The sequence below is a fragment of the Staurois parvus genome, unplaced genomic scaffold (assembly GCF_062004578.1).
Source record: "Staurois parvus isolate SC_StPar_1 unplaced genomic scaffold, SC_StPar_1.0 ptg000342l, whole genome shotgun sequence".
In the NCBI taxonomy this organism is placed as follows: Eukaryota; Metazoa; Chordata; class Amphibia; order Anura; family Ranidae; genus Staurois; species Staurois parvus.
The window spans coordinates 345132-373093 of NW_028318138.1; the positions used below are offsets into that span (position 1 = coordinate 345132).

Sequence of the window (27962 nt, forward strand, 5' to 3'; positions counted from 1 at the left end):
CTTTCATGTTGTTTACACCAAATCCTGACCCTACAATCTGAATATCACAGCAACCAGTCTGCCCATCCTCCTCTGACCTCTGACATCAACCAGGCATTTTCCTCCACACAACTGCCGTTCACTGGATGAGATATATATATATACCTTTTTTCTTTTTTTTTTTTTGTCGGACCATTCTCTGTAAACCCTAGAGATGATTGTGCATTAAAATCCCAGTAGATCAGCAGTTTTTGAAATAACCAGCCTGTCTGCCACCAACAACCATGCTGCGTTCAAAGTCACTTTCTTCCCCATTCTGATGCTGCGTTTAAACTTCAGCAAGTTGTCTTCACCACGTCTAGGTGCCAAAATGCATTGAGGTGCTGCCATGTGATTGGCTGATTAGCAATTTGTGTTACAAGCAATTGAACAGGTTGACCTAATAAAGTTGCCAGTGGGTGTATGTGTGTGTGTATATATATATATATATATATATATACACATAGTACTGTATAGGTGCACACACATCCTACTGTATATCCATGTATCTAAACATTACTGTAATTGAGTTTTCCAATTATCTAATACTTTGTATTAATAATTCCTTCTGGCTGTCACTTCGATATTCATTTTATTGATCTCTTTCAGCCTCATCAATGCTGATTTCTGTGTGGGATCTGTGTGCATTGCCTTTGGTGGAGTTCTGGGAACAGTCAGCCCTGTACAAGTCATGCTGATGACCTTGTTCCAAGTGACGCTCTTTGCAGTGAATGAGTTTATCCTGCTCAACCTGCTCCATGTAAGATTTAAAATTCGTTTCACTTTATATTATGTTACTTTTTTTTAATTAAAAAATTCAAATAAGAGGAATTTAGGGGCATGGGCATGTACTTATAATATAACACATAAATGAGCACTCAAAAGTGATCCAGTAGCGCATAAATATATACGTGAAAAGATATGTGTAAAAAAATTATAAAATGAAAAATAAATAAAGGTAAGTGTATAGTCCAAAGAATGATCCTGATCCGCCAAACGATTCTTTACACTTCTCAAAGTAACCACCACGTGAGAAAAGAAAATGGTGTTCCCCCTATCATGTGTACACTCGATCAGCATGTGTTGCCTCCCACTCTCATGGTTGGTAAAAATGGCTCAATATATATCTCTTGGTGGGATGAAGGGTCTATCAGTCCCAATATGCTTCCTCTCCTTCACTTTCCATAATCGCCTATCCCAAAAAAAACGCCGGCAACCTTTTCAACTGATAATAAATTTCCAATATGGCAGCACTTAGGGTAGCACAAAGGAATTCCTCCCTCCTCTTAGTATTCCATACTCAGATAAATGGTCATGTAAAAGAAAACAAGAAAAGGCCCCAATGGTGCAGTACAACACACAGCTCCTTTATTGCCAAAAGTAGATTACCACTTACAAGATAAATGAAGATAAAAAGCCCAACAATGTTGCATATAAGAAAACAGAGCCAGTGCTCACACCACTGCCAGATACTCGATCACTGACGCTCCCGCGTCACTTCCGGTTCTGGTCACGTCACTTCTGGTCACCGCACAGCCACGTCTGACGCGTTTCCTCATACCTAACTTACTCATAGGGAACATGTGCTATATTTGATATTTTTTAAAGTAGCAACATTTTGTTTTTATTTATTTGTTTATTTGTGGTTTATACATTGTTTATGCATACAGCGCAGTTTTTCACTTTCACATGTACTTTTAATACTTGACCATTATCATGCAGGTTGGCGGTGGAGATTTCATCCACTCTGCTGCTGGTCCGTGTCCCCCCAGTACTCAGTAAAGTGTTACCTGCACAGGTTATCTGCCTACCTCAGGCATGTCCAAAGTCCGGCCCGCGGGCCATTTACGGCCCGGGGGTCGGTTTAATACGGCCCTCCAACAGCCCTCCCTGCTCTGTGTAATGTGGCCCTCCCACGGCCCTCCCTTCTATGGCAGACAGTCTTCTGCTTGAGAGCAGAGGGCAGTGCGCATGCCTGACTGCGGCGCGTTCTCCCTGGTCTGTGTAAATGCGGCTGTCGCACGGCCCTCCCTTCTGTGGCAGACAGTCTTCTGCTTGAGAGCAGTGCGCATGCGTGACTGCGCCGCGCTGGGAGCGACAGAGGGCGGTGACGTCAGGGCCGGGCTTCCAGCGTGAAGTGTGTTTCTCTTCCCCTCCCGGCTGCCGAGCAGAGACTTCAGCTCCAGCTACCTTTTTCACCCTTCACATTAGTGCAGGTAAGTTTTTTTAAAATTTATTTTCAATACATTGTGAAAACTCAGCTGTCAGTTGATCTTAATGTTATGTATGTCGTTTGCAATTAACTTGGCATAAAATAATTTATTTGCATTTAATTGTAATGGTTCAAAGAATGTTCGGAAAAATGTTAGGCCCTCCACCATGTTCACTTCATCCAATCTGGCCCTCTTTGAAAAAAGTTTGGACACCCCTGACCTACGTGCATCACAGTACAGTATGAGCATCCAACTATGCCATTCATAATTATGTACAAATACATAGAAATATTTGTAACCCCAATACTTCCTATTTGTCCTTTGACACACCTATGAATTATCTTCCCAAGCTAGCATTAGCAATTATTATTTGTTTTATCTATGCTTTAACCTGTAAAGTAAAATGCTCCCAATGGGAATTTTACCCCATAAATCCTGTAATGCTGTTGGTTGACTCATCAGAGTTTAGAGAATGAGTGAGAAGGGAAGCCCTCTCTGCTAGAGGTGCCACAGACCCCCCCCCCCCCCCCCCACTTTGCAGTTCACTTTTTTTTTTGGCAACAGTTACATCAGCCATGAGAAAAATGACATTAGATAGTGATGTGCATGATGAAACAGTTAATTTTCTTTTGGATTCATTTGTTAAGCTAATAATTTAGTTTAGTCATATTCGTCATGTTAGAACGATTCACTTTCAGAACTTGTTTTGTATATTTGGATTAATTTCGTACATTTCGGATAGATTGGCTAAATTGCTATGATATCATTGTTTCGGGAAACTATTGCACGCTGAGTCATTCCTGCTAGTCCAATCCACAAAGTGAAGTGGAATGACCTGATTTTTTTTTTGTAATAATGAAAAATGTTAATTCAAAATAAAACCAAAATGGATCTAAAAGAACAAATGGAGTGAAATTAACTCCTTAGTGACCAAATCCCAAATCCTAATGCCTTAACACAATTTTGCAACTTTGACATGTGTTAGTAAAACCGTACATATCATTGCAACTACTTTGTGCATCCGGGTGGATTATACTGCGTTTTTTTCTGTACAAATTCGGCTTGTATTTGGTGGTAAATGGTAACAGATATCTCCTGATTTTTTTTCCAAAACATCCTATTGATTTTTCAAAAAAATATCTTTACAGTAAAAAAACAAACAAATTAATTACACCCCCCCATAAATAAAAACAAACAAAAAAAGAGAAAAATAGAAAATGTAATAATATCAATTATCTTCATCATTTCCTTAATCCTTCTGTCTATTACCCATCACCAGGGGCGGACTGACCATTCAAGCACTCGGACACTGCCCGAGGGCCAGGTCAGTAGGGGGCCCCATGAAATGCCCCTGGTACCTTTTTATAGGCTTTTTTGAGTGTGGGCAAAGACACAGGGGCCCCATGATCCCCTATTGCCTGAGGGCCCCATGGGTTGTCAGTCCGCCCCTGCCCATCACCATAATTGTTTTTATTATCAAAGGATAACTGGCTCAAAATAAAACAAAAATATATATTCTTTGTTAAAACGTAGCTGTATATTTCTTGCTATTATCATAATTTACCATCAAAGAACAAACCAAAATACATTTTCCTGCTCTTGATGATCGTAGTGATACCATATATGTCTATGTTAGTTGTGGTTTGTACCCGTAGTACAGCCCAGAAACAATAGTGTACATTTTGCTTTTTTTTTAATCCTACCTAAAACACACTGACACTAATTCAAAAAATGTTTTTTTAAAAAAGTCTTCCCAAAAATATACTGGTTGTAACCTTTGACTCCCAATTTTTGACCCTGACCTTGACCCTTACCTTAACTCTAACACGAACCCTGGCAGTGACCTAGATCAAACCTTGATTTAGCTATGTTTTTCTTTATTTTTTATTTTTTTTCACACTTTTGTTTGTTTACATCTTCCTCTCTCTCTTCATTCAGAAGAGGAAGTAAACACAGGGTGGACTGATTACTGTGATAGCCAATCAGAGGATATCACAGCGAACAGGTGACGTGGGACATGGAGTCCTAGGTTCCGATCGTTAGTACGAGACCCGGTGCTGTCAGTGAGAGCCTGAGCTCTGTGCTTGGAGGGACCTGTGTGGGGTACTCCCAGCACAAAGAGAGATACGCATATATGCGGCCCCACAGATAAACACCCATTTCCGTGAGGCCGCATATACAGTATACATACAGCCGTCATGAAAAATGAAGATGTTACTGCAAAAAAAGAACAAAAAGGATCCAAATCAATTTGGATCCTTTGTTATATTATTATTATTATTATTACTACGAGTTTATATAGCGCCAAAGGGTTTGCTCAGCGCTGTACAATAGGGGGGACAATACATGGCACAGTACAACAACAACAAACAACGTACGAGGGGTAAGAGGGCCCTACTCTTACGAGCTTACAATCTTGCGGATGCTACAAAAACATTAACAAATGGCCCAAACTATTGCATCATGTCATCCAAATGAAACAAATGAATACGAATGAATTAATTTTTTTCTTTGTTTTCTTGTTTCTTTGTCATTGAAATTTGTTACTGTTCTGATTCATATACTGTACATCTGAATCTACGAATCACAAAATTGTGTTGCACATGTCAAACATCAGCCATTTATGCAGTTTTGCTCTAGTATAATCCTGTCAAAATAAACTGCTCCTGAAAATGATTACCAATGGAATGGGTGTGTTTTGGGAGGGAGGCAGATTTAAGATTCTTTGTTCAAACCATTATAAAGGTGAAATCTGAATCATTAGTCATATGATGGCATTCCATTTTAATTAACAGATCTATAAGAAAATTGATGTTTTTTTTTTTCTTTTAATGTAGTATTCATTTATTTAATCCAACTCTCAAACTGTTAAAATCGCTCATATATGCATGTACTTAAAAAGCACTAATAAGCTGAATTAGATTTCTTCTGCAATCAATCAATCTCCACATCTAGCTTTCAGCTCCACCTTCTTCTTTTTTTTATTTTTATTATATTTTTATTATTAGTTTCATTTACTTACAAAAATTTCAAAATCCTTACATAATATCATAACATTCAACAATTCCCCTTTTTTTTTACACTTTTTCCTTTTTTCCCTTTTTCCATACCATATCCCCACAATCCCTTCTCTTGCCATCCCCTTCCCCACCTCCTCTCGCATATCCTCTCTTATCTTCTTTTTCTCCTTCAATTTTTCTAAACTAAATGTGTTCTCACTCTCTTTTCTCTTCTTATTCTTCTTTGCCTCTTCCCTTCATGACTTATCTCTTTCTCTCTTTTTTACTCTCCCACCAGTTCTATATATCTTTTTGAGTTTTTAAATTCACTCCATCCTTTCCAGGTTCGTAAACTTTTTTTCCATTTTATCCTCCTCACTATGGTATAATTCCTCCATATTATAAATATATCCTACCCTAAGTATCCAATCCTTTACACTTGGATTCTCATGGACACGCCAAAACTTTGGAATCAATCCATTTGCCGCGTTTAAAAAATGAAAAATAATCGTATTCTTACCATGGGTCCTTTAAGATTCTGACTCCCGAGATCTCTTGTATTTGTTGTACTATGTCCTGCCAATATTCCTGTATTCTAGGGCATTCCCATCATATGTGTGCCATAGTCTCTTTTATCCCACATTCTTTCCAACAGAGTGGTGAATTCTCTGATTGTTGTTTGTGCGCTATACTAGGTGTAATATACCATCTTGCCAAGCATTTAGAATTATTTTCTACAATTTTCATATCCACCGCCCCGTGTACTAAATTAAATATTTTTCTTCTTTGCTGTTTATTTAACTGAGTTCCAAGTTCTGCCTCCCATCTCTCCAAAAACAGCAAAGAGATAGGTCTGGATATTTTAGTAAATATTTTGTATATACACGATGTACTATGTTTCTGGATAGTACCTGAACTCAACATCTGTTCCAATGGATGTAGATCCTCTACAGCTCTTACTGGCTGTGGAAGCGCCATTACAAAATGTCTTACTTGAAAATATCACCACTCATCTAATACATAAAATACCGTATTTTTCGCTCCATAAGACGCACCTGACCATAAGACCCGCCTAGGTTTTAGAGGAGAAAAACAAGAAAAAAAATATTCTGAACCAATGGACTGCAGACACAGTACAGGGGATGACCAGAGACTGCGGACATAGTACAGGAGATGACCAGTGACTGCAGACATAGTACAGGAGATGACCAGAGACTGCAGACATAGTACAGGAGATGACCAGAGACTGCAGACATAGTACAGATGACCAGAGACTGCGGACACAGTACAGGAGATGACCAGAGACTTCGGACACAATACAGGAGATGACCAGAGACTGCGGACACAGTACAGGAGATGACCAGAGACTGCGGACACAGTACAGGGGATGACCAGAGACTGCGGACATAGTACAGGAGATGACCAGAGACTGCGGACACAGTACAGGAGATGACCAGAGACTGCGGACACAGTACAGGAGATGACCAGAGACTGCGGACACAGTACAGGAGATGACCAGAGACTGCGGACACAGTACAGGAGATGACCAGAGACTGCGGACATAGTACAGGAGATGACCAGAGACTGCGGACACAGTACAGGAGATGACCAGAGACTGCAGACATAGTACAGGAGATGGCCAGAGACTGCGGACATAGTACAGGAGATAACCAGAGACTGCGGACACAGTACAGGGGATGACGAAAGACTGTGGACATAGTACAGAAGACCAGAGACTGCAGACAGTACAGGGGATGACCAGAGATTGCAGACAGTAAAGGAGATTACCAGAGACTGCGGACCTTTGGGGAGGGAGGGGGAGTGGGTACCTGAATTTGACAGGTACCCGCTCCCACTTCCGCGGAGTTGTCCTTCCTTCTTTTTTCCGCGGCGGCTTCTGTGACAGCCGGGTGCCCACTGCCCATGCGCGAGAAACGCTGCGCTTTGTGAATGGCCCGGAGCCTTCTGGGACCTGTCATGTGTCCCAGAAGACACCAGACCATTCACAAAGTGCGGCACTTCTCGCGCATGCATCGGCCTACCCGGTATTCTGACATGGTGGCGGCAGAAATAACGGACCGGCCGCTTTACATTCGCTCCATAAGACGCACTGACATTTCCCCCCTTTTTTTGGGGGGAAAAAAGTGCGTTTTATGGAGCGAAAAATACGGTACATTTTTTTTTGTGTTTCAATTCTTGAAAAGAACATATTTCCCCCTTCTTCATAATATCCTTTAACTGCGCATTTCTGTCCTTTATCCATTTTCCTGATATTTCTTCTTTCTCCGATGTAAAAAAACTTGTTCCTACAAGTGGAATTAGCGGTGAGTTATACTGCCATCCCATTTGTTCGTGAATTACATCCCATACCCTAGACACATTCCGCGTTAGTGTTCTAGTGTTATTAGAAAACCTCCAAAACTGTTGTGGAATTCAAATCATTTTGTCTAACGATGCCTCACTAAGTGTACTTTCTATTTTTACCCAACTTTTCCCTCTTATATTATATACCCAATCTACCACCCATGACAGTATTACCAAATAATAATATCTCTTAAATCTGGCATATTAAAACCTCTATCTAATTTATCTCTGCACAGGACATCATATTTTACTCTCGGTGTTTTTCCTGCCCATATATATTTTAATATTATTTTATTTAGGGTCCCAAAATATATCATTGGTATCTATATCGGGAGCATATTATATTTATACAAGATTTTTGGTATTATCACCATTTTCACAAAGTTTATTTTCCCTATCCAGGAGAGTGATCTTCTTGAGCTTCCCCTCAGCTTGTTCTTTAACTCATTTATTAATGGGATGTAATTTACCTGGTATATATTTTTTAGAGATGAGGTCAACATTATACCTAAATATTTTAGTTCTTTTTCCCTCCGTGTGAAAGGAAATCCTTTTTTTCCAACTTTAAAACACTAATATTAAATATCTCTGACTTTGAGAGGTATACTATTGCTTGAGGCGATTGTAGGTTTACTGTTGAATTCAATAATTCTCCATAGCATTTTAATATTCTCATTAGATTTGGTAATGTTAGTCTAGGGTTTACCACGAAGAATAACATGTCATCTGCATATGCTGCGACTTTATGTTCCATGTCCCCGATCCGTATTCTTGTGATATCTAAGCTATTTCGAACCGTCATCAACCAGGAAAATGGATGGTTTTGATTGCATAATAATGCACTGTATGAAACTTTATTTTGGTGGTATTTATTCACCACTGGGATTTTTGCTATATAAATAAAAAAGTCCAAACATTTAAAAAAAATTGTTTTTCTTAGAAAATTTTGCAAATAAATAATCTTTCTTCATAAATCTTGGCCAAAATGTATTCATCTATTTTTTTTTTAGCAAAAAAGAATAACCCAAATTAGTTTTTATATTATTATTTATGCTTTTTTTTTACATACCATCACCCTAGCAGTACAATGTCACCATAGTGACACTGTACTACTTGTGGGAGGTGATGAAGATTTTCTTTTCTTTTTTTACACTGCTTTAACACCCATAAAGGCTGTAAAAGCAATAACTTCTGCCTTCTCTCTGGCTTCATTCCTGCAGCCATTGAGAAATACTGTGAGAGCTCTGATTGGTCACAGCTTGTCACATGGTACAAGGCTGTCATGAATAGCCTTGTAGCATGTGACCTCGGTGATCATTCACAGATTCCACAAGTAGTAAGCAATGGTGTCAGAAGTGACATCTTGTCTACTACTGTTCCTGTGATCACTGATTGGCCAATCAGTGATGACATTATTATTATTATACAGTATTTATAAAGCACCAACAGTTCACTCAGCGCTGTAGATTACAAAGGGGGACAGAACATACGACAGTACAGTAACAATACAATGCGATACACGAGGGGTTCGAGGGCCCTGCTCTTTCGAGCTTACAATCTAGGAGGGAGGGGAAATGATCGGGACCTCACACAGAGGTCCTGTATAGCGATCGGTGTCCTCCGGACACAGCAGGCACTGGATCGCAGGGAGAGTGCACAGGCAGTGAATGCGGAGGCCATTTATAAACAGCCACCTGCTCCTGCACTGCTCCCGTCCGGCCATTTATGTACATGGGCCAGATGGGAAGTGGTTAAAGTGATATTTAAAGTTCATATTTTTTTTAATAGCAAACTTGTCATATTTGCCTACAATGGTTTTGCACAGAGCAGCCCAAATCCACCTCTTCTGGCATCCTGCACCTGTATTTCTGGGTCCTACCTGCTACCGAGTACCCCCATAGCAAGCCACTTGCCCTGGGGCACTCGTACATGCTCATTCCCGAGTCCTGCTCTGCCTTGCCCCCTGCTCCCTCCTCACTGGCTGTAATTGACAATGGCTCCGAGTGCTATCTCTCAGCTGATGAGGAGAGAGAGACCTGGGAGAGCTTCTGCTCTCGTGCACATCGCTGGATTGAGATCTGACTCAAGAAGTAATGGGGGGCTGAGGGGGGGAACTGCATACTGAAGGTTTTTTACCTTCATGCATAGAGTGTATAAAGGTAAAAAAGCCTTCAACCTTTAGAACTACTTTAAACTAGTACTTGTAAATAAGCCCCCCAGCTAAGCCTAGTTGGGACCTCGGTGTCTTCAGGCTGGCTTCCTCCCAGACTTCTGCCCCAGGGTGTAGAGCCCTTCCTGCGGGACTGGACCCAGGAAAACACTGCCCCTGCTGCTCAGGCCTCAGATTACTTATGGGCTCTCTCTCCACCTTCTGGGCACACCTCCCCAGGGATTGGTTGGAGTTCCACAAATATTCAGGCTACAGGCTCTGTCCTACCTCCCACTATGTTCTAGAAATCTCCTGAAGGCAGAGGAAGTAACAGAGCAGCAGCCTGTGAAACCCTAAGCAGCTCTAAATAATTCAAGTGGTTCTAAAGGCTTAAGGTTTTTTACCTTCATGCATTCTATAATAGCCTATCCCAGGCTGTTTCTATTGATGCACACAGTATAGGGAGACACTAGTCTAGTCCCTGCTGCAAGAGAAAGGAGCCACCCTAGAACAGGAAACGTGGAGTAGCGGTCATGGAAATCGCTTAAACTGGAACACCGGCAAGGATTAAAGGATAAAGAAGCTGCATAGCCACTAAGGCCTGGTTCACACCTATGCATTTTTTAGTGCATTTGCATTTTTGCAGAAACACACTACATTCCATTTAACATGGTTTACTATGGTTCATATCTTTTTCAGCAACTAAATTTTTGGAAAGGGTCAGGGAGATTGTTAAACGCAACACTGTGTGTTTTTGGTTCAATAGACTACAGTGGACACATAGTGTAGTGCGTTTTTGATGCTTTTTGTATATTCAAACAATAGTGCAGCGCTCCCTTGCTGAATAATTAGTGTACTAAAATATATATAAATAAATGAGTGTACCAAAAATTATTTTAAAATTAATAAATCCTAAACTTGTGATTATGAATCCAAAGATAATCTATATAATTAACCTAAATATATGCAAATATAATAATGACCAAAACGATATAATATCCAATCCAATAAAAACAATATGTCTCATCAACCAGTGTCCCAAATAATATTTAAATAAATAGTTCTCCAATATTAATATATGGATTTGTTCCAACACATAGGACGGCTTCAGGATAGTTTTTCCTCTATTATGCGCTTACCTCCTTATTTGCCTACTTGATATAGGCTAAAATAGCTGTTTGTCCTACAGGGACAGATGCAAATACTGCTGCTCCTGAACTCCTTCCTAGATGGTTCCACACTGCAATTTACTAATTATCCACCTGATGTCTCTCCAGTGTGTAGTTTCTTATGGTAGTATAAGGATGGATGGATTTCCCCTTCTCACCTCCAGGGGTCTATTCCTCCTTGTATCCCCTCCAGATCTCCACATACATGATACCAAAAGAAAAGCAAACGATAGTGCCTTATCCTTTAAAAACCTTTATTTATATAGCCAGTAATCCCACTCACATATTTAACAAATAAAATGCGCTTTATCAAACTTTGTGTGTGCTCAGCACAAATCTCCTACTCGCCGTGACAAGCCGACTTAGCGTGATGACGTCAGATCCCCTCCCCTACGCGTTACGCCACCGGTCACGTGGCTTCATCAGGGGGAATTGATTCTGCGCTGCACTATTGTTTGAATATATAGAGTTATTAACACTATTTATGAGTTCGTGTAGGGTGCTAGCGAACCTATTTGTACATATATAAAATTAATATTATTTTTTTGGCTGTATATAACACTTTTGAATTTCACCATATTAGCTCACAAGTAATTTTGGCACTTGTTTGATGCTTTTTGTGTTTTGGGGTTTTTTGTGCCAATAGGAAAGTATTGACTTTGATGCCACTTTGATGTGACTGTGGATGGGTGTGACTTTGATGCCACTTTGATGTGATTGTGGATGGGTGTGACATTGATTCAATTTTGGATGGGTCAGACTTTGATGTGACTTTTATTTGCTAATCGAAAAGTATGACAGCTCTGTTCACGTGGTGTGACTTTGATTCATCGTTGATGCAGCTTTATACTCTCTGGCACTCAAATAGCATCAAAGTGACATCCAAGTTGCACCCATCCAAAGTTGCCTCGAAGGGTCAACCAAGTTGCATTAAAGTCGCACCCATCCATAGTCACGTCAAAGGGGCAACCAAGTCGCATTAAAGTCACATCCATCCAAATACTTTCCTATTGGCAAAAAAAAGCAAAATGCATCAAAACCGTGTTCAGAAATGCAAAAATGTATCAATCGCAGCAAGCAGAGGTGCAAACCCCTTCTAAGGGATTGGATCAGCTGCTGAAAGTGCTTAAAACTGGGGGTGTAATATCACTTTAGATTACATAGGATGTTCATGTCTATCTCTGTTGAACTATACACTAAAACCTAAACAGTAATAAAAATGTGGAACAATAGTAGGAATGAATAAACTTTTAACAAGGATACATTTTTGGGAGTGACTGTACCAATAAAATGGCTGTAAACCTCAGGAATGAAAGCTGAACAAAACACTTAGGCCTTGTTCACACTGTCATTGAAAACAGGTGTTTGAGGGGCGTTTGTAGCCTCCCTAGCAGTCTGATTTTTGTGCATGGAAATATGTATTGTTTTTATGGTAGGCCTGTAATTTTTAGGAATAACTCACTGAAATCTGTCCGAACAAGAGTCTAGTAAACATCCCGGGTATGTTACAATTTGAAACACGAAATCATAAATTATATTTTAATAAATAATCATAAAAAACAATAATATAATAATAATAAATTTAATTCAATAATATAATCAAACCAAAAACACTGAAATTTGAAATATAGCGCCAAGTTCGCACATCGCTGAGCAAAGTCGCAAAATCGTTTTCAGTGTCTGATGATGAATTTCCCCCACGAATCATTATCACTCAATTCTGCAAGTGGTTCTGATTTACTATCGCTGTTCCCTAGCTGGTCTAAAACCACTTTTGACCTAAAGGGACGCTTTTTGGACGCCATGGACGTTTCTCAGTTTCCAGGCAGAAAGAACAGTAAAAATGCAGGCAGGACACAGGACAAAGCACTCGGGACAAAATGTATGTGAAATGGTTTGATACAGGAATGTTTTACTATGTTATTTTAGTGTATTTAGTGAATGTCACTTTTTGACATTTTTAAATTTCCCGCCGTTCCGTCCCCCGTACGTCCCGACGCTCACAGGGGACGGAACCAGACAGATGCCGGCATCAGCCGGAGGAGATGGCCGGGGACACTGCAGGGGGGACATCACGGGAGCGCAGGACAAAGTATGTGCAGAAAAGATCCCGGAGCAACGCTGCAGTGTATTCCTGAGTGTAGCTCGGGGTTACCGCTTGTGGTGCTGAAACTTTACCCCGAGCTACACTCGGGAATACTGCCAGGGAGGTTAAGACTCCTCAAACGCCTATGCATATGATACTATGGACAGCACATAGTGCTGTTCACATTATCAAAACATGAAGCGTTAGCGTTGCGTGACTTCAAAATTGAAGCCTCATGTCGAGTCAGAAAGAGTTTGAAGCCTTTCAATGCCTCCCATTCAAGTCTATGGTGCTGCTCTTCAAATGCACTGGCAGGCTTTTGCAGGGCATTTGCCATGAGGTTGCTGGCGTTAATAACAGTTTATTTAGTTTGTGGTGTTGTTTTTAATGCTTGTCAAATGCTTATAGGATGCTTCAAAACTGCTCATAAGGCGTTTAGGGAGTGTTTTTAACGCTTGTAAAAAGCCAGTCTAACTACCATACTAAAGATATAGGAGCGTTTGGTAAGAGTTCGAAATTTAGTCAAGTGTGAACAAGCCCTTATTTCTATATGTTTCACTTGCCTCTCTCCAAACCACCAAGTGTCATCTCTGTTTGCTGCTTCATTCATCTGCTATCAGCATGAGTCACTTCTGATACGTTTTCCTGACACCAAGAGAAAAATGGTGACAGGAGAGGGACCTCTAGCTGATTGACAGCCTCAGCTCTGTTCCTGTGAGCTGTGTGAAGGAGGTGTGTGTCTCTTCCCTCCAATCAGCTCTCAGAACTCTAGTACAGTGTGTAACTTCAGCCCCCCTCCCCCTGCTTTGTGAGTCTGAGAAAAATCCTTTTCATTTTACAAGGCTGTAGAGGACAAATGACTGCAGATAAACGGATACAACTTATGTAGGAGGATTTGTTTCATCTCTGTGTATGACCTGAGGCTAGTCACTTCACTGGGTATATGTAAGGCTTTACAACCCTTAAAGCAGGGGTGTCAAACTCCATTTCATAACGGGCCATATCAGCATTATGGTTGCTCTCAAAGGGCCGGTTGTATCTGTAAGACTAGAGCACCTCACCCCCTATACATCAGATGTCAAGAATCCCTACCTTCCCTAACATCACTGTGCACCTCCTTTGGGGGCAGAGCTGGGAAGCAGAAAGTGCAGGGTCTGGAGGAGGACCAGAGGAGGAGTGGAGTCAGTTACCAGAGTCTGCTGATTGCTGAGATCAGGGAAGGCAGTGATGAGGGGGTGCTGCAGCTGCACTGGTGCAGGATCTGGCAGAGGAGTTCTGTCCTCTCTGCTGCCAACTGCTGAGACAGTGTGGAGGCAGAGATGAAGGGGGTACCTGCAGGAGAGGTGCAAGGGCCACATGAAATGGCCTGGAGGGCCGGATTTGGGCCTTGTGTTTGACACCTGTGCCTTACAGCTAAAGATAAGACGATCTTATAACTTTTGAACATGTTTTACAACCGTGTAACTAACAAGCCACGATTCTTACTGCAGGTTAACGATGCTGGTGGTTCTATGACTATCCACACATTTGGGGCGTATTTTGGATTGACAGTGGCCTGGATTCTACAGCGTCCAAATTTACAGCAAAACAACAACAAGGAAGGATCAGTGTACACATCTGATATCTTTGCAATGATCGGTGAGTTTGGTGTATAATACATACATACTCTAAATGATTTTCAATGTGTTTTCCATGTGACAGTTTTCTTGGGCACTTTAGAGGCAACAGACTTGGTTTACAGTGGGAAAGATGATCATGATGACCAGCACACTGTGACACCAGTCCAGACTATGATTTTATTCTTAACCCCTTAGCAGTGCCAGGACAAGGTCATCTAGTGCCCAGGGTGAAGATGCCAAACACCCCCCCCCCCCCCCCAAAAAAAAAAATGTATGAGCATTAGGTGTCGTTATGTGTCAGTAAAAATTCCAGCCCCCCCAAAAAAATTCAAGCACTATAGGGGGGGCTTTATAGGGCAATAGGATTGCAGTGCAGGGGCCCTGCACTAGAGATACCACTGGCAGTCAGACTGTCACTGTGCAATGTTTGCTTACCTGCCCCCACCTATGTTCTTTGCTGGAAGAAGATGGGGCAGATAAACAAACACTGCACAGTGGTGATCTGGCAATCCTGTTCCAGGAGAGCTGCAGTGGGAGGAGGAGCTGGAGGGGAGAGTGATTACAACCTGTCCCTCCTCCCAGATCTCCCTTCCTCTCTAGATCTGGCTTGTCTCCTCCATCACTACTCCTGGCAGCTTGTAGGTAGGAACTTTCCATATGATACCACCCCGCCCAGGGCATCCATTTTTTTTAATGGTTGAACTGGATGGACTTTTGTCTTTTTTCAGCCAGACTAGCTATGTAGCTATGTAACCCCTTGTCCCAGCCCTGCCCCTTATTGCGGTGAGTAAAACAATTGTTAATGCCTGAACACAATTTTGCAACTTTGACATGTGTTAGTAAAACTGTACATATCATCGCTAACAGGGGCGGACTGACAACTTATGGGGCCCCCGGGCAATAGGGGATCATGGGGCCCCTGTGTCCTTGCCCAAACTCAAAAAAGCCTATGAAAAAGGTACCAGGGGCATCTCATGGGGCCGCCTACTGTCCCCGGGCCCACGGGCAGTTCCCGAGTTTCCAAATGGTCAGTCCGCCCCTGATCGCTACTACTTTAGGCATCCAGGTGCATCATACCTTGTTTACTATCAAAAGAGAACTGACCCAAAATAGTAAAAAAAAAAAACATTTTTTTAATTGAGCTGTATATTTCCTGCTATTACCACCAAAGAACAACCCAAAATAAATTCTCTGGTTCCTGACAATCAGTGATACCATATATATATCTGAATGGATGGGCAGGGAATCGTCACTGTTTGCTACCACCAATTCCCTAGTAACAAGCCCGAGGTGGAAGCTGTCACATGTAACAGTGGTAGTAATACTGCTCCTAAGTATTTCACTTCCCACTGCAACTGGAGGTTCGGCTCTGTGGTCAAACGAACACCCCATACACACTCACCGGCCACTTTATTAGGTACACCTTGCTAGTGCCAAGAAAATCTCCCCCACACCATTACACCACCACCACCACCAGCCTGAACCAGTGCTACAAGGCAGGATGGATCCATGCTTTCATGTTGTTTACACCAAATTCTGACCCTACCATCTGAATGTCGCAGCTAAAATTGAATGCCCATTCTCCTATGACCTCTGACATCAACAAGGTGTTTTTGTTCACACAACTTCAGCTCACTGGATATTTTCTCTTTTTTGGACCATGCTCTGTAAACTCTAGAGATGGTTGTGCGTGAAAATCCCAGTAGATCAGCAGTTTTTGAAATACTCCGACCAGCCTGTCAGGCACCAACAACCATGCCATGTTCAAAGTCACTTAAATACCCTTTCTTCCCCATTCTGATGCTTGGTTTGAACATCAGCAAGTTGTCTTCGCCACGTCTACATGCCATATGATTGGCTGATTAGCAATTTGTGTTACAAAGCAATTAAACAGGTGTACCTAATAAAGTGGCCAGTGAGCGTACACCTCATTTAGGAAACCTTTGGCCTAAATTCAACTTCAGGTCTAAACTCAAAGCTCATCCCTACTGTGAACTCTATCTGCTTTAAGTCTTCACACACTGACAAAAGGTTGCCGGGAATCCATTCTGTTATAAGAAAGGGACTGGAACAAAAGAACTTTTTATTATTTTATTAAGGGGTTTAGAACTTGGATGGGGTGGCCACGGAACTGCAGAACTTTGAGGAAAAGCTCCTTAGCAACTATGCACAAAAATGTGGATTTAGTAACAGTCTCTCCTTTGAGAGCAAAAAAGGCTCTCTGGTGTATCTCTTCAGACCCCAGATGAATCCTCCTCTTCACCCAGCTACCTGAGGGTATCCCTGAGCAAGGGGGGCCCAAAAGCTATAGATTTAGAACAGTCCCAGATGAGAAGCTAGTTGGGTCTTGCACCTGACTGCCCTCTCCCCTAATTCAGCCCAGGGGGTGTAGGAATACTCACACTGTCCTCTCCTGTAAGCTTAGTGGGTTGGTGGCTGCCTTCAGGCCTTTTGCTGGGCTGGCTGCTTCCCTGCTGTACAGACTGATCTCTGATGGAGACGTGGAGGCATTGGAGATCCTCCCATCCAACACCAGCCTGTAGGTAGGACCTCCATCACGAGGCCCCCTCCCAGGTTCCACACTCTAGTCTTCCTCCCAGCACTGCACACCTCCCCCCAGGCTCTGCCACATTTGAGGGTTGCCCTGGCCACCATGCCCAGTCTCCTGTCAAGGGATTGGCCAAGGTCCCTCAAACATGCAGATTTTGGCTTGCTCCCCTCTTCCACTCCTGTTCCAGAAAGCTCTCGGGTTTCTAGAGAGGATGGAGGGCTCCAGAAGCCCTGACCTGTTAGAGCCTCCTGCTTGTCCTTAGGTAACCTCACTACCTCACTCCCCAGGCTGACTCATCCCCAGGCTGCTACAAGGCCTCAAAAAAACAACACCAAACAGCCTATCTGGATAACCTAGAGGGCATTACACTTATTAAAAAATAGCTCTTAAAGTGATACTAAACACAAACTGTATCATTTACATTATCTCTTCTCTTTGTGTATGTGAATGATGGCATTGTAATTATTTAAATTAAAAACAAAATCTGAGTACCCTTTTTTCCTAATCAATATACTACTGTCGTATGACCCAGCTCTTTCCCAGCCTGTCTGGAGAGAAACAGTGGCAGGAGGAGTTTCTAGTTCTCTGCTGCTGGTCACATGCATTTGGGATACAGATTATAAATAAATAAATAATTGCAATAAACTGTCGCAAATTGTCATAGAAATATATATATTTGAAATTCAATCTTTATTCATTTTTCACTATTATCTTTTGACAATGGATTTCTGCCAGTCACAGACTGTGTCACACCTTTCCAGCCTGTGTAATAGAATAACAGGGAGGTGAAGCCTGCATCAATCAAGATGTAATATCCCCCCTCCCCATTGGCTTTAGCTGGTTAGTAGCCATGGAGAAGGAGGAGGGAGGGAGTGGGCTGTCATTTACCATTGTGTCTATAGTTACGTGGGCTGCTTAGGTGTGATAGGGAGGAAATGCTCAGCATAGAAACTCACTGAAAACTGAGCATGTGCAGTAGCTGCCAACACTGCTTTGTAAAATCTCCAACTGCATTGGGGGCATGGACAGAACAGGGGGACAGAGAAAAGCAGAATCAACCAGGTTTTTTTTGTAGAGGATACAGAAAGTAAATCCCGTAGTGACTGAGTGTGTATGATCAGCATGCAATACAGCATTTATTGATAGCTTTCAATTATGTGGGTTTAATGACACTGTAATACAAAACTAAAGAGTATGATTTTTAACCACTGCCCCTTTTGTGCATACACAGGAACCTTATATTTATGGATGTACTGGCCCAGCTTTAATTCGGCTCTCTCCAATCATGGTGATGCCCAGCACAGAGCCGCCATTAATACATATTGTTCTCTAGCTGCTTGTGTTCTCACGACTGTTGCTATCTCCAGTGTAACCAACAAACATGGAAAATTAGAAATGGTAAGTGTATAAAATCTGAACACTGTCCATATGACCTATCCTAACCCAATGAAACTAATAATTTCTATCTAACCCATTAGCAGTACTTAAATAAAAAATGTTTAAAATGAACAGCAGTGTATTGCCTGGAGTTCAGAAAATATACTGAAATTTATTAGCAACCTGTAACATCCATAAGTGCATTAGAGAGTAGGTTTGGAAAAAAGTAGCTTTGAAATGTACACTATACTAGCTTTATACAGTTGCAAGAAAAAGTATGTGAACCCCTTGGGATTACGTGGCGTTTTGCATGAATTGGGCATAAAATGTGCTCTGAACGTCATCTAAGTCACAACAATAGAAGAACACAGTCTGCTGAACATAATACTACACAAACATTAGATGTTGCCATGGTTTAATTGCACATAACATGTAAACATTCACAGTGCAGGGAGGAAAAAGTATGTGAACCTTTGGACATAATAACTGGTTGACCCTCCTTTGGCAGCAATAACCTCAACCAAACATTTCCTGTAGTTGCAGATCAGACCTGCACAACGATCTGGAGTAATTTTGGACCACTCCTCTTCACAAAACTGTTTCAGTGTAGCAATATTCTTGGGATGTCTGGTGTGAATCGCTCTCTTAAGGTCATGCCACAGCATTTCAATCGGGTTGAGGTCAGGACTCTGACTGGGCCACTCCAGAAGGCGTATTCTGTGCTGTTGCAGCCATTGTTTTGTTGAATTACTTGTATGCTTTGGGTCATTGTCCTGTTGCATCACCCATCCTCTGCGGAGCTTCAGTTGGCGGACAGATGGTCGTACGTTTTCCTGCAAAATGTCTTGATAAACTCTGGAATTCATTTTCCCATCAATGACAACAATCCGCCCAGGCCCTGAGGCAGCAAAGCAGCCCCAAACCATGATGCTCCCTCCGCCATGTTTTACAGTGGGGATGAGGTTTTGATGTTGGTGTGCTGTGCCTTTTTTTCTCCACACATAGTGTTGTGTGTTCTTCCCAAACAACTCAATCTTGGTTTCATCTGTCCACAGTATATTTTGCCAGTAGTGCTGTGGAACATCCAGGTGCTCTTTTGCAAACTTCAAACGTGCTGCAATATTCTTTTTGGACAGCAATGGCTTCCTCCGTGGTGTCCTCCCATGTACTCCATTCTTGTTTAATGTTTTCCTTATTGTAGATGTGTCAACAAAAATGTTAGCATGTGCCAGAGATTTTTGTAGGTCTTTAGCTGACACTCTGGGATTCTTCTTTACCTCATGCAGCATTCTGCGCTGTGCTCTTGCAGTCATTTTTACAGGACGACCACGCCTAGGGAGAGTAGCAACAGTGCTAAACTTTCTCCATTTGTAGACAGTCTGTCTTACCGTGGACACATGAACATCAAGGCTTTTGGAGATACTTTTGTAACCCTTTCCAGCTTCATGCAAGTCAACAATTCTTGATCGTGGGTCTTCTGAGAGCTCTTTTCTGCGAGGCATGGTTCACATCAGACAGTGCTTCTTGAAACCAGTAAACCCAAAACAGGTGTGTGTTTTTTAAGGGCAGGACAGCTGTCAGCAACACATCCAATATCATCACACTGATTGGAGTCAAGGTTGGCTCACTCCTGGCTCCAATTAGCTCTGGGAGAAGTCATTAAGCTAGGGCCTCACATACTTTTTCTTCCCTGCACTGTGAATGTTTACATGTTATGTGCAATTAAACCATGGCAACATCTAATGTTTGTGTAGTATTATGTTCAGCAGACTGTGTTCTTCTATTGTTGTGACTTAGATGATGTTCAGAGCACATTTTATGCCCAATTCATGCAAAACTCCGCGTAATCCCAAGGGGTTCACATACTTTTTCTTGCAACTGTATATGTTTTCATTTTAAGGGCTTGGTGAAGCAGTTGCATTTCTGTATGGGTTGTACACAATTACACCTGAGAAATGGTGTCTTTGTAGTCCTGAACATATCTGTTCACCAGTTTTTAAACTGATGAAGGGAGATTGGGTGATATTAATCTGCTTTTTTACTTTTTTTGGTCTGATATCCATAGAAGGCTGCAGAATGTTTAAGGAGATGACACCATTGACAAGAGCATTGTGCAGAGAGAGATGAAGAAGTTTACCTGGTGTCATCTCTGTAAACATTTTGTAGCCTTCTGTGGATCATGAACAGCCTGCACCCCTCCTTCAACAAGAATTCAAAGATGTCATGTTACGTCTGCTTGTACTACATCATTTACCTGCAATGAAAATGAAGAAGAAGCGTTGCTAAAGAGGAAGCATTACTCTATCAACATGTAACAATTGAGTACTGTCCGTGATACTTTTTTTATTTGCACTAACATACAATTTTGAGGACAAGCTTTAGGGGTATATCAGTAGGAATCATAATCATGGGAAAGACTACTGACCTGACAGTTGTGCAGAAAACGATCATTGACACCCTCCATAAGGAGGGAAAGCCTCAAAAGGTAATTGCAAAAGAAGTTGGATGTTCCCAAAGTGCTGTATCAAAGCACATTAATAGAAAGTTATGTGGAAGGGAAAAGTGTGGACGAAAAAGGTGCACAAGCAGCAGGGATGACCGCAGCCTGGACAGGATTGTCAGGAAAAGGCCATTCAAAAGTGTTGGTGACTTTCACAAGGAGTGGACTGAGGCTGGAGTCAGTGCATCAAGAGCCACCACACACAGACGGATCCTGGACATGGGCTTCAAATGTCAGATTCCTCTTGTCAAGCCGCTCCTGACCAACAAACAACATCAGAAGCGTCTTACCTGGGCTAAAGAAAAACAGACCTGGTCTGTTGCTCAGTGGTCCAAAGTCCTCTTTTCTGATGAGAGCAACTTTTGCATCTCATTTGAAAACCAAGGACCCAGAGTATGGAGGAAGAATGGAGAGGCACACACTGCAAGATGCTTGAAGTCCAGTGTGAAGTTTCCACAGTCTGTGTTGGTTTGGGGAGCCATGTCATCTGCTGGTGTTGGTCCACTGTGCTTCATTAAGTCCAGGGTCAATGCAGCCGTCTACCAGGAGATTTTGGAGCACTTCATGCTTCCTTCTGCAGACGAGCTTTATGGGGATGCTGACTTCATTTTGCAGCAGGACTTGGAACCTGCCCACAGTGCCAAAAGCACCAAAACCCGGTTCAATGACCGTGGGATTACTGTGCTTGATTGGCCAGCAAACTCGCCTGACCTGAACCCTATAGAGAATCTATGGGGCATTGCAAGAGAAAGATGAGAGACATGAGACCGAACAATGCAGAAGAGCTGAAGGCCGCTATTGAAGCATCCTGGTCTTCCATAACACCTCAGCAGTGCCACAGGCTGATAGCTTCCATGTCACGCCACATTGAGGCAGTAATTGTTGCAAAAGGGGCCCAAACCAAGTACTGAGTACATATGCATGCTTATACTTTTCAGAGGTCCGATATTGTTCTATGTACAATCCTTGTTTTATAGATTGCATGGAATATTTTCTGAGATTGTGGATTTGGGGTTTTCATGAGCTGTAAGCTATAATCATCACAATTATGACAAATCACGGCTTGAACTATCTTGCTTTGCATGTAATCAGTCTATCTCATATATTAGTTTCACCTTTTAAGTTGCATTACTGAAATAAATGAACTTTTGCACGATATTCAAATTTTTCGAGTTTCACCTGTATATAGCAGAAAATTTTTTTGTGTAGCACCGTCCTAGATAGGCTGCTAGTTAGGGTAGGTACATTTAGTTATTTTTGGCTCCTCTGTAATCAGTGGAGCAGCTTGTGATTATTTTGGGCTGTTCTAGGTTTCAAGGGTTGCAGGTTTAGCTACTTCCTCCTGCCTTCTGGAGGATTCTGGAATGTAATGGGCTGGAAGAGTCAAATTCAAAGCTTGAATATTTGTGTGGTTCCAGCTAATCCCTGGGGGAGGGCGACCAGTAGGTGCCTGAGGAGCACGTACGTAAACTCACTGGCCACTTTATTAGGTACACCTGTTCAATTGCTTGATAACACAAATTGCTAATCAGCAAATCACATGGCAGCAACTCAATGCGTAGTGAAGACGACTTGCTGATGTTCAAACTTAACATCAGAATTCGGAATTCGTAAGCAAGGGGATTTTAGTGACTTTGAACATGGCATGGATGTTGGTGCCAGACGGACTGATCTGAGTCAGGGGCGGACTGACCATTTGGATACTCGGGCACTGCCCAAGGGCCCGGGGTCAGTAGGGGGCCCCATGAGATGCCCTTGGTACCTTTTTCATAGGCTTTTTTGAGTTTGGGCAAGAACACAGAGGTCCCATGATCCCCTATTGCCCGGGGGCCCCATGAGTTGTCAGTCCACCCCTGGTCTGAGTATTTCAAAAATCGCTGATCTATTGGGATTTTAATGCACAATCATCTCGAAAGTTTACAGAGACTGGTCCGAAAAAGAGAAAATATCCAGTGAGCTGCAGATGTGTGGATAAAATGTCTTGTTGACGTCAGAGGAGAATGGGCAGACTGGTTCAAGATGATAGAAAGGCAAAAGTAACTCATGTTAATATGGAACAAAATCTCTGAGGAATATTTCCAACACCTTGTTAAATCTATGCCATGAAGAAGACAGTTCTAAAGGCAAAAGGGGGTCCAACCAAATACTAGCAAGGTGTACCTGATAAAGTGGCCTGTGAGTGTAGTCAGAGTCCTGTGGCAGTTGGCAGGTATTGGAAGGAGGCATCCAAGTATCCAGGGACATTTGTGAGTTTAGACCTGTGTGTAGGATTCTAGTGACTGTGTGTGGCTACTATCCCTTGTGCATTAGTGCCAGTGCTTGCTCAAATTGGGGACATTTTCTATGGTGTCTCAGTGTTGCTCAGTTCCTTAGTTGCTGTTGGAAGGACTGTACTGGAGTATTTCCCATACAATTTTATTCAGCAATACATTTTTAAAAAAGTCACCCCTAGGCTGAAGAGTGAATGTTGCTGTGTTCCTGGCTGCTGCTACACTAGTTTGGGAACAGATCCCGCTGAAAGGAAGCATGTTGGTGCAGCGTCATGCAGTGGCAGTACACACATAGAGGTCTGGAGTGCAGTAGCCGATTTATTGAAGAACTTGCAAACAGTACAACAACCCACCAAGGGAGTTCACCAAGCCAGGAACTTACAGCCAAGAGAGTCAGAGGTAGTAGGCCCTAACTGCTTGCTAAGAGGGGTCGAATGTGGCCTGGCTGGTCCAACTCAAAAGGGAGCTTGCTGAAGAGCAGATGAAGGCCCTGAGCTCTTTACTGCTCCAGAACCTGTCCCTACCATTAGTGTTGTCCCTGACAGATGGGTATGCTCTCCCTACACTAGCCACTTTGCAAATGTGGGCGAAAACCTGAAGGTAGGGACTTAAAATAACTCTGCATGACCCAAGATGGCCACCAGGAACACCAGGATGCAACATAGCCAACCAAAATGCTGCTTCAAGTGAACCTTAGAGAAACCAAGTTTCCCTAGGGATCCCCTTCAGCTGCAGTACTTCTCCGTACGAGTGCCACCTACAGTGAAGAAAATAGACTGCACCTGCCCACAAGGGGCCCTTTTGGGGGGCTGAGCACTACATTTGGATAATGTCAGAAAGGTATTGTATAATGTAGTCTTCAATGTGTCCAGATATGAGGTACATTTATGCTTTGCTTATAGAATTTTGGTCTTACAGGTTCACATTCAGAATGCCACTCTGGCTGGAGGAGTGGCAGTTGGGACAGCTGCCGAAATGATGCTTACTCCATATGGATCACTGATAGTTGGTTTCATATGTGGAATTGTATCTACACTTGGATATGTCTACCTTTCAGTAAGTGAAGTATTGCTCTTACCTGCCCTGCTCTGTCATCTGCTTGTTTCATCTCTAAAATGCATGTACATTTCTGTGCAATTCATACAGTAGTGTATGGGCGGCACAGTGGCTTAGTGGTTAGCACATCTGCCTTGCAGTAAATGGGTCATGGGTTTGATTCCCTACCATGGTACCTCCTGCATGGAGTTTGCATGTTCTCCCTGTGCTTGTGTGGGTTTCTTCCAGGTACTCCGGTTTCCTCCCACACTCTAAAGACATGCTGGTAGGTTAATTGGATCCTGTCTAAATTGGCCCTAATATGTGTATGCATGAATGTAAGTTAGGGACCTTAGATTGTACGCCCCTTGAGGGTTAGGGACTGATGTGAATGTACAATATGTACATAAAGCGCTGCGTAAATTGATGGCGCTATATAAGTACCTGTAATAAGTAAATAAATTATTCTGGATGGACTTTTTTCTTTTTTCAGCCAGACTGAATGTTCAATATATATGTGTAAACCACTGTGTATGACAGCGCTATATAAGTACCTGAAATAATAAAAAAAAAGAAAATGTGACTTGTGCAATTAAAACAACCCTTAATGATTTAACCTCTTCACATATGGGGCAATTTTTAAATTTTTTACACGCCTGTTAAAGTCTGCATATTTGTTAAAAAATATCTAAAACCTCCAAACAACTATATATTTTTGAAAGAAGAGGTGGCAGTTGCAAGTGGTGGCAGATGCAAGTTTTTATGTGCACAATATTTGCACATATGTTTTTCAAGCGCATATTTTCAGTAAAACACTAATTTTAGTGCACAAGAACAAAATATAATACACAGTTTGGAAGATATAAAAGATGGGGTTGCACTGAGTAAATAGATTTAAAAAACTATCAAGCTCTAAAATTGTATGTGCCTGTAAAATGGCAAAAAAACAAAAAAGTATAAAAAATTTACCATAGACAATGCTTTAAAAAGTCTTTACAGTTTATCCTTTTAGATTTAACTGTGATTTAAAGCCTCAGATTCTTTGCTTTTACTCTGATGTTTCGTGATGATATCTCACATGCTTGGAGCAACTATTGTTTACTTGCGAGGTGTGACAATTTAATTCCTGGAATGGACTGACCACCCACCCAAAAAAAATATTTGCTTACCTATACACTGGCGGTTCAAAGTAGTCCTTTTGTGATGCTATAAACTTTACTAAACAAGTGTGCCACTGCTGGAAGCATTTCTGGAATTCATTTTCTGGAACTTTGTGCAGTATCTTTGTTGAGGTGAGCTGGATCTCATCAAGCCTATGTCCGTTTAAGGAATTTTTTAATTTAGGAAACAGACAAAAGTCGCAGGGTGCTAAGTCGGGGGAATAAAGTGGTTGATCAAGTTTTGGATTTGATTTATGGGCCAGGAACACCTAAGGTATCATGTGCAGGAGCATTGTTGTGGTGGAGAATCCAATTGTAAGGGCAATGTTTCCTCCAAACAGATTCCTTTTTGATTTTTCACATTTGCAGCATCCTTTGCGTTTTTGGCTGCTCATTTCTTGCATGATCGTGGACATCTTCCAGCCCCTTCTTAAACCACCTATGCTATTCAAAAACACTTGATTTCTTCTTAGAATGTTCACCATAAGCCGGTTATAGCAGAACTAAAGTTTTCCTTGCATATTGTCACACAAAATTTCATGGTAATTCTCTGCTCCAGATTCCTGTCACTCATTATCCGCCAACAGTGCAACATACACATGTGTTATTTCTTCTACTATGTAAAGACTGAGTCATCTGGTCTGAGACCCAGGCGAGTGCAAGGTAGAAAATGTCAGAACACGCTCAAATGTGAATGGCTGTGTGGACTGCCACCATAGTCCTACAGTACGGGCGCTCCAGGAATTAAATTGTCACACCTCATACATGTGCATTCCATACATATGTATTTGCATGGGAATGTGTGCGGTGGGCGATGGGATTGCTTTGACATTTTTTTCAAATGTATTTTATTATAAGTTTTGTTTTTAACACTTTAAAAAATTAATTTAACTTTATTGCTATCACAAGGGGGAATACAATGCATGGGCAAGTGACAGGCTCTCTTTATGGAGACATTAGGGGGTCTCCCCTGCCCTGCACTCAGCTAATCAAGCTACAGTGCCGAGTTATAATTAAACTGAAATGGAAAATGGCAAACTGCTGATCATTTCCATTTAAGAGATTGAGGAATAGATGTTCCCCAAGCTCCTTCTGTTCTCTGTCTTAAAGTAGGTTACTCAGGATCAGGGGCGGACTGACCATTTGGAAACTCGGGCACTGCCCGAGGGCCTGGGGTCAGTAGGGGACCCCATGAGATGCCCCTGGTACCTTTTTCATAGGCTTTTTTGAGTTTGGGCAAGGACACAGGGGCCCCATGATCACCTATTGCCCGGGGGCCCCATGAGTTGTCAGTCCGCCCCTGCTCAGGATCCCCGGAGGAAAGGGAGAACCCAAGAACCATGGTGGGTGGTGGTGTGGAGGAGGGTTGGCCTATTCACATCCCAATAAAAGCTCCCTTTAATCCCAAATGTATGTTCTTCAAATGAGAATCCAACAACTAGAAACTGAGAGAAGAACTGTAGATTCATGGCATTAGAATAAAGTGGACTTTGACGTGAGTTTTTATCCTTCCTCATCCGGAAGGGGAGGAAAAAAAGTGACATACCTATAGTATACTGTGTACATGTGGTACAACCACTTCCAACAGCCAAAAGTTGGAGAACGTCCTAGAACCCCAATTTGCCACATGTACATTGGAATCTATCCACAACCACGGGTAGCAACCACAGGTAATAGGCCCTTCGTTATCTTATTCTGATGGTTGTTTTTGTCTGACTGAAAAGATTTATTCACTATCTCTCAATTCATACCGAAAAAATGCCTGAAATCAAATTTATTTTCTGCAATAAATTCTTTAAAATTCTATTTTACAGCCTTTGTTGTTATCAAAAATAAATCTCCATGATACTTGCGGAATCCATAATCTCCATGGAATGCCAGGTATAATCGGTGGGATTGTAGGAGCAGTAACAGCCGCATGCGCAACTGAAGCAGTGTACACAGAAGCTGGGTGAGGACATTGCTAGAAGCATGTTATCGTTCAAAATGCCTTCTCATTCTTTTTGTTCCACTAAACATAAGATAGAAGTTCATAATATTAAGTCAATAGTATGATGGTGACATATTTTATAGGCAAGGTAGTTGAGGATTCGAATGCCAATCAGTATGGACTTTTAAGTTCACTTTATTATAGTTTGTAGGTGGTGGGTCAACAGCTTCTTTCATGTTTTAACCTGTCAGGATCAACAGAGGATTGCTGGTTGGATTTAAGGAGCTTTGCATTTCCTAATATTGTGTAGCACTACCCCCTTAGGAGTCGCTGAAGTTTTGGGCCCCCCTATAGTCCTGCTCAGGCAACATGCATTTTCCACATCAACTTGCATCCAGGAGACAGTAACCAGTCCTTAGACATGTTTTGACATTTTATTAGGGGATTTATAACTTGGATAGGGTTAGGGGTGTACTGGATGCCCAATTTTCAGCTTTCAGCGCTGTCGCACTTTGATTGACA

General features: G+C 42.0%; 1 protein-coding gene across 1 annotated transcript in view; it reads left to right on the plus strand.

Moving 5' to 3' along the window:
- The window catches only part of RHCG (Rh family C glycoprotein), a 181573-nt gene that overhangs the window by 133298 nt on the left and 20313 nt on the right, over positions 1–27962 (plus strand). Inside the window, exons 3-7 of the mRNA XM_089684293.1 lie at positions 628–778; positions 14489–14636; positions 18400–18566; positions 24234–24371; positions 27325–27461. Coding sequence (XP_089540419.1) covers positions 628–778; positions 14489–14636; positions 18400–18566; positions 24234–24371; positions 27325–27461 — 741 coding nt within the window. The remainder of the gene's footprint in view (positions 1–627; positions 779–14488; positions 14637–18399; positions 18567–24233; positions 24372–27324; positions 27462–27962) is intronic.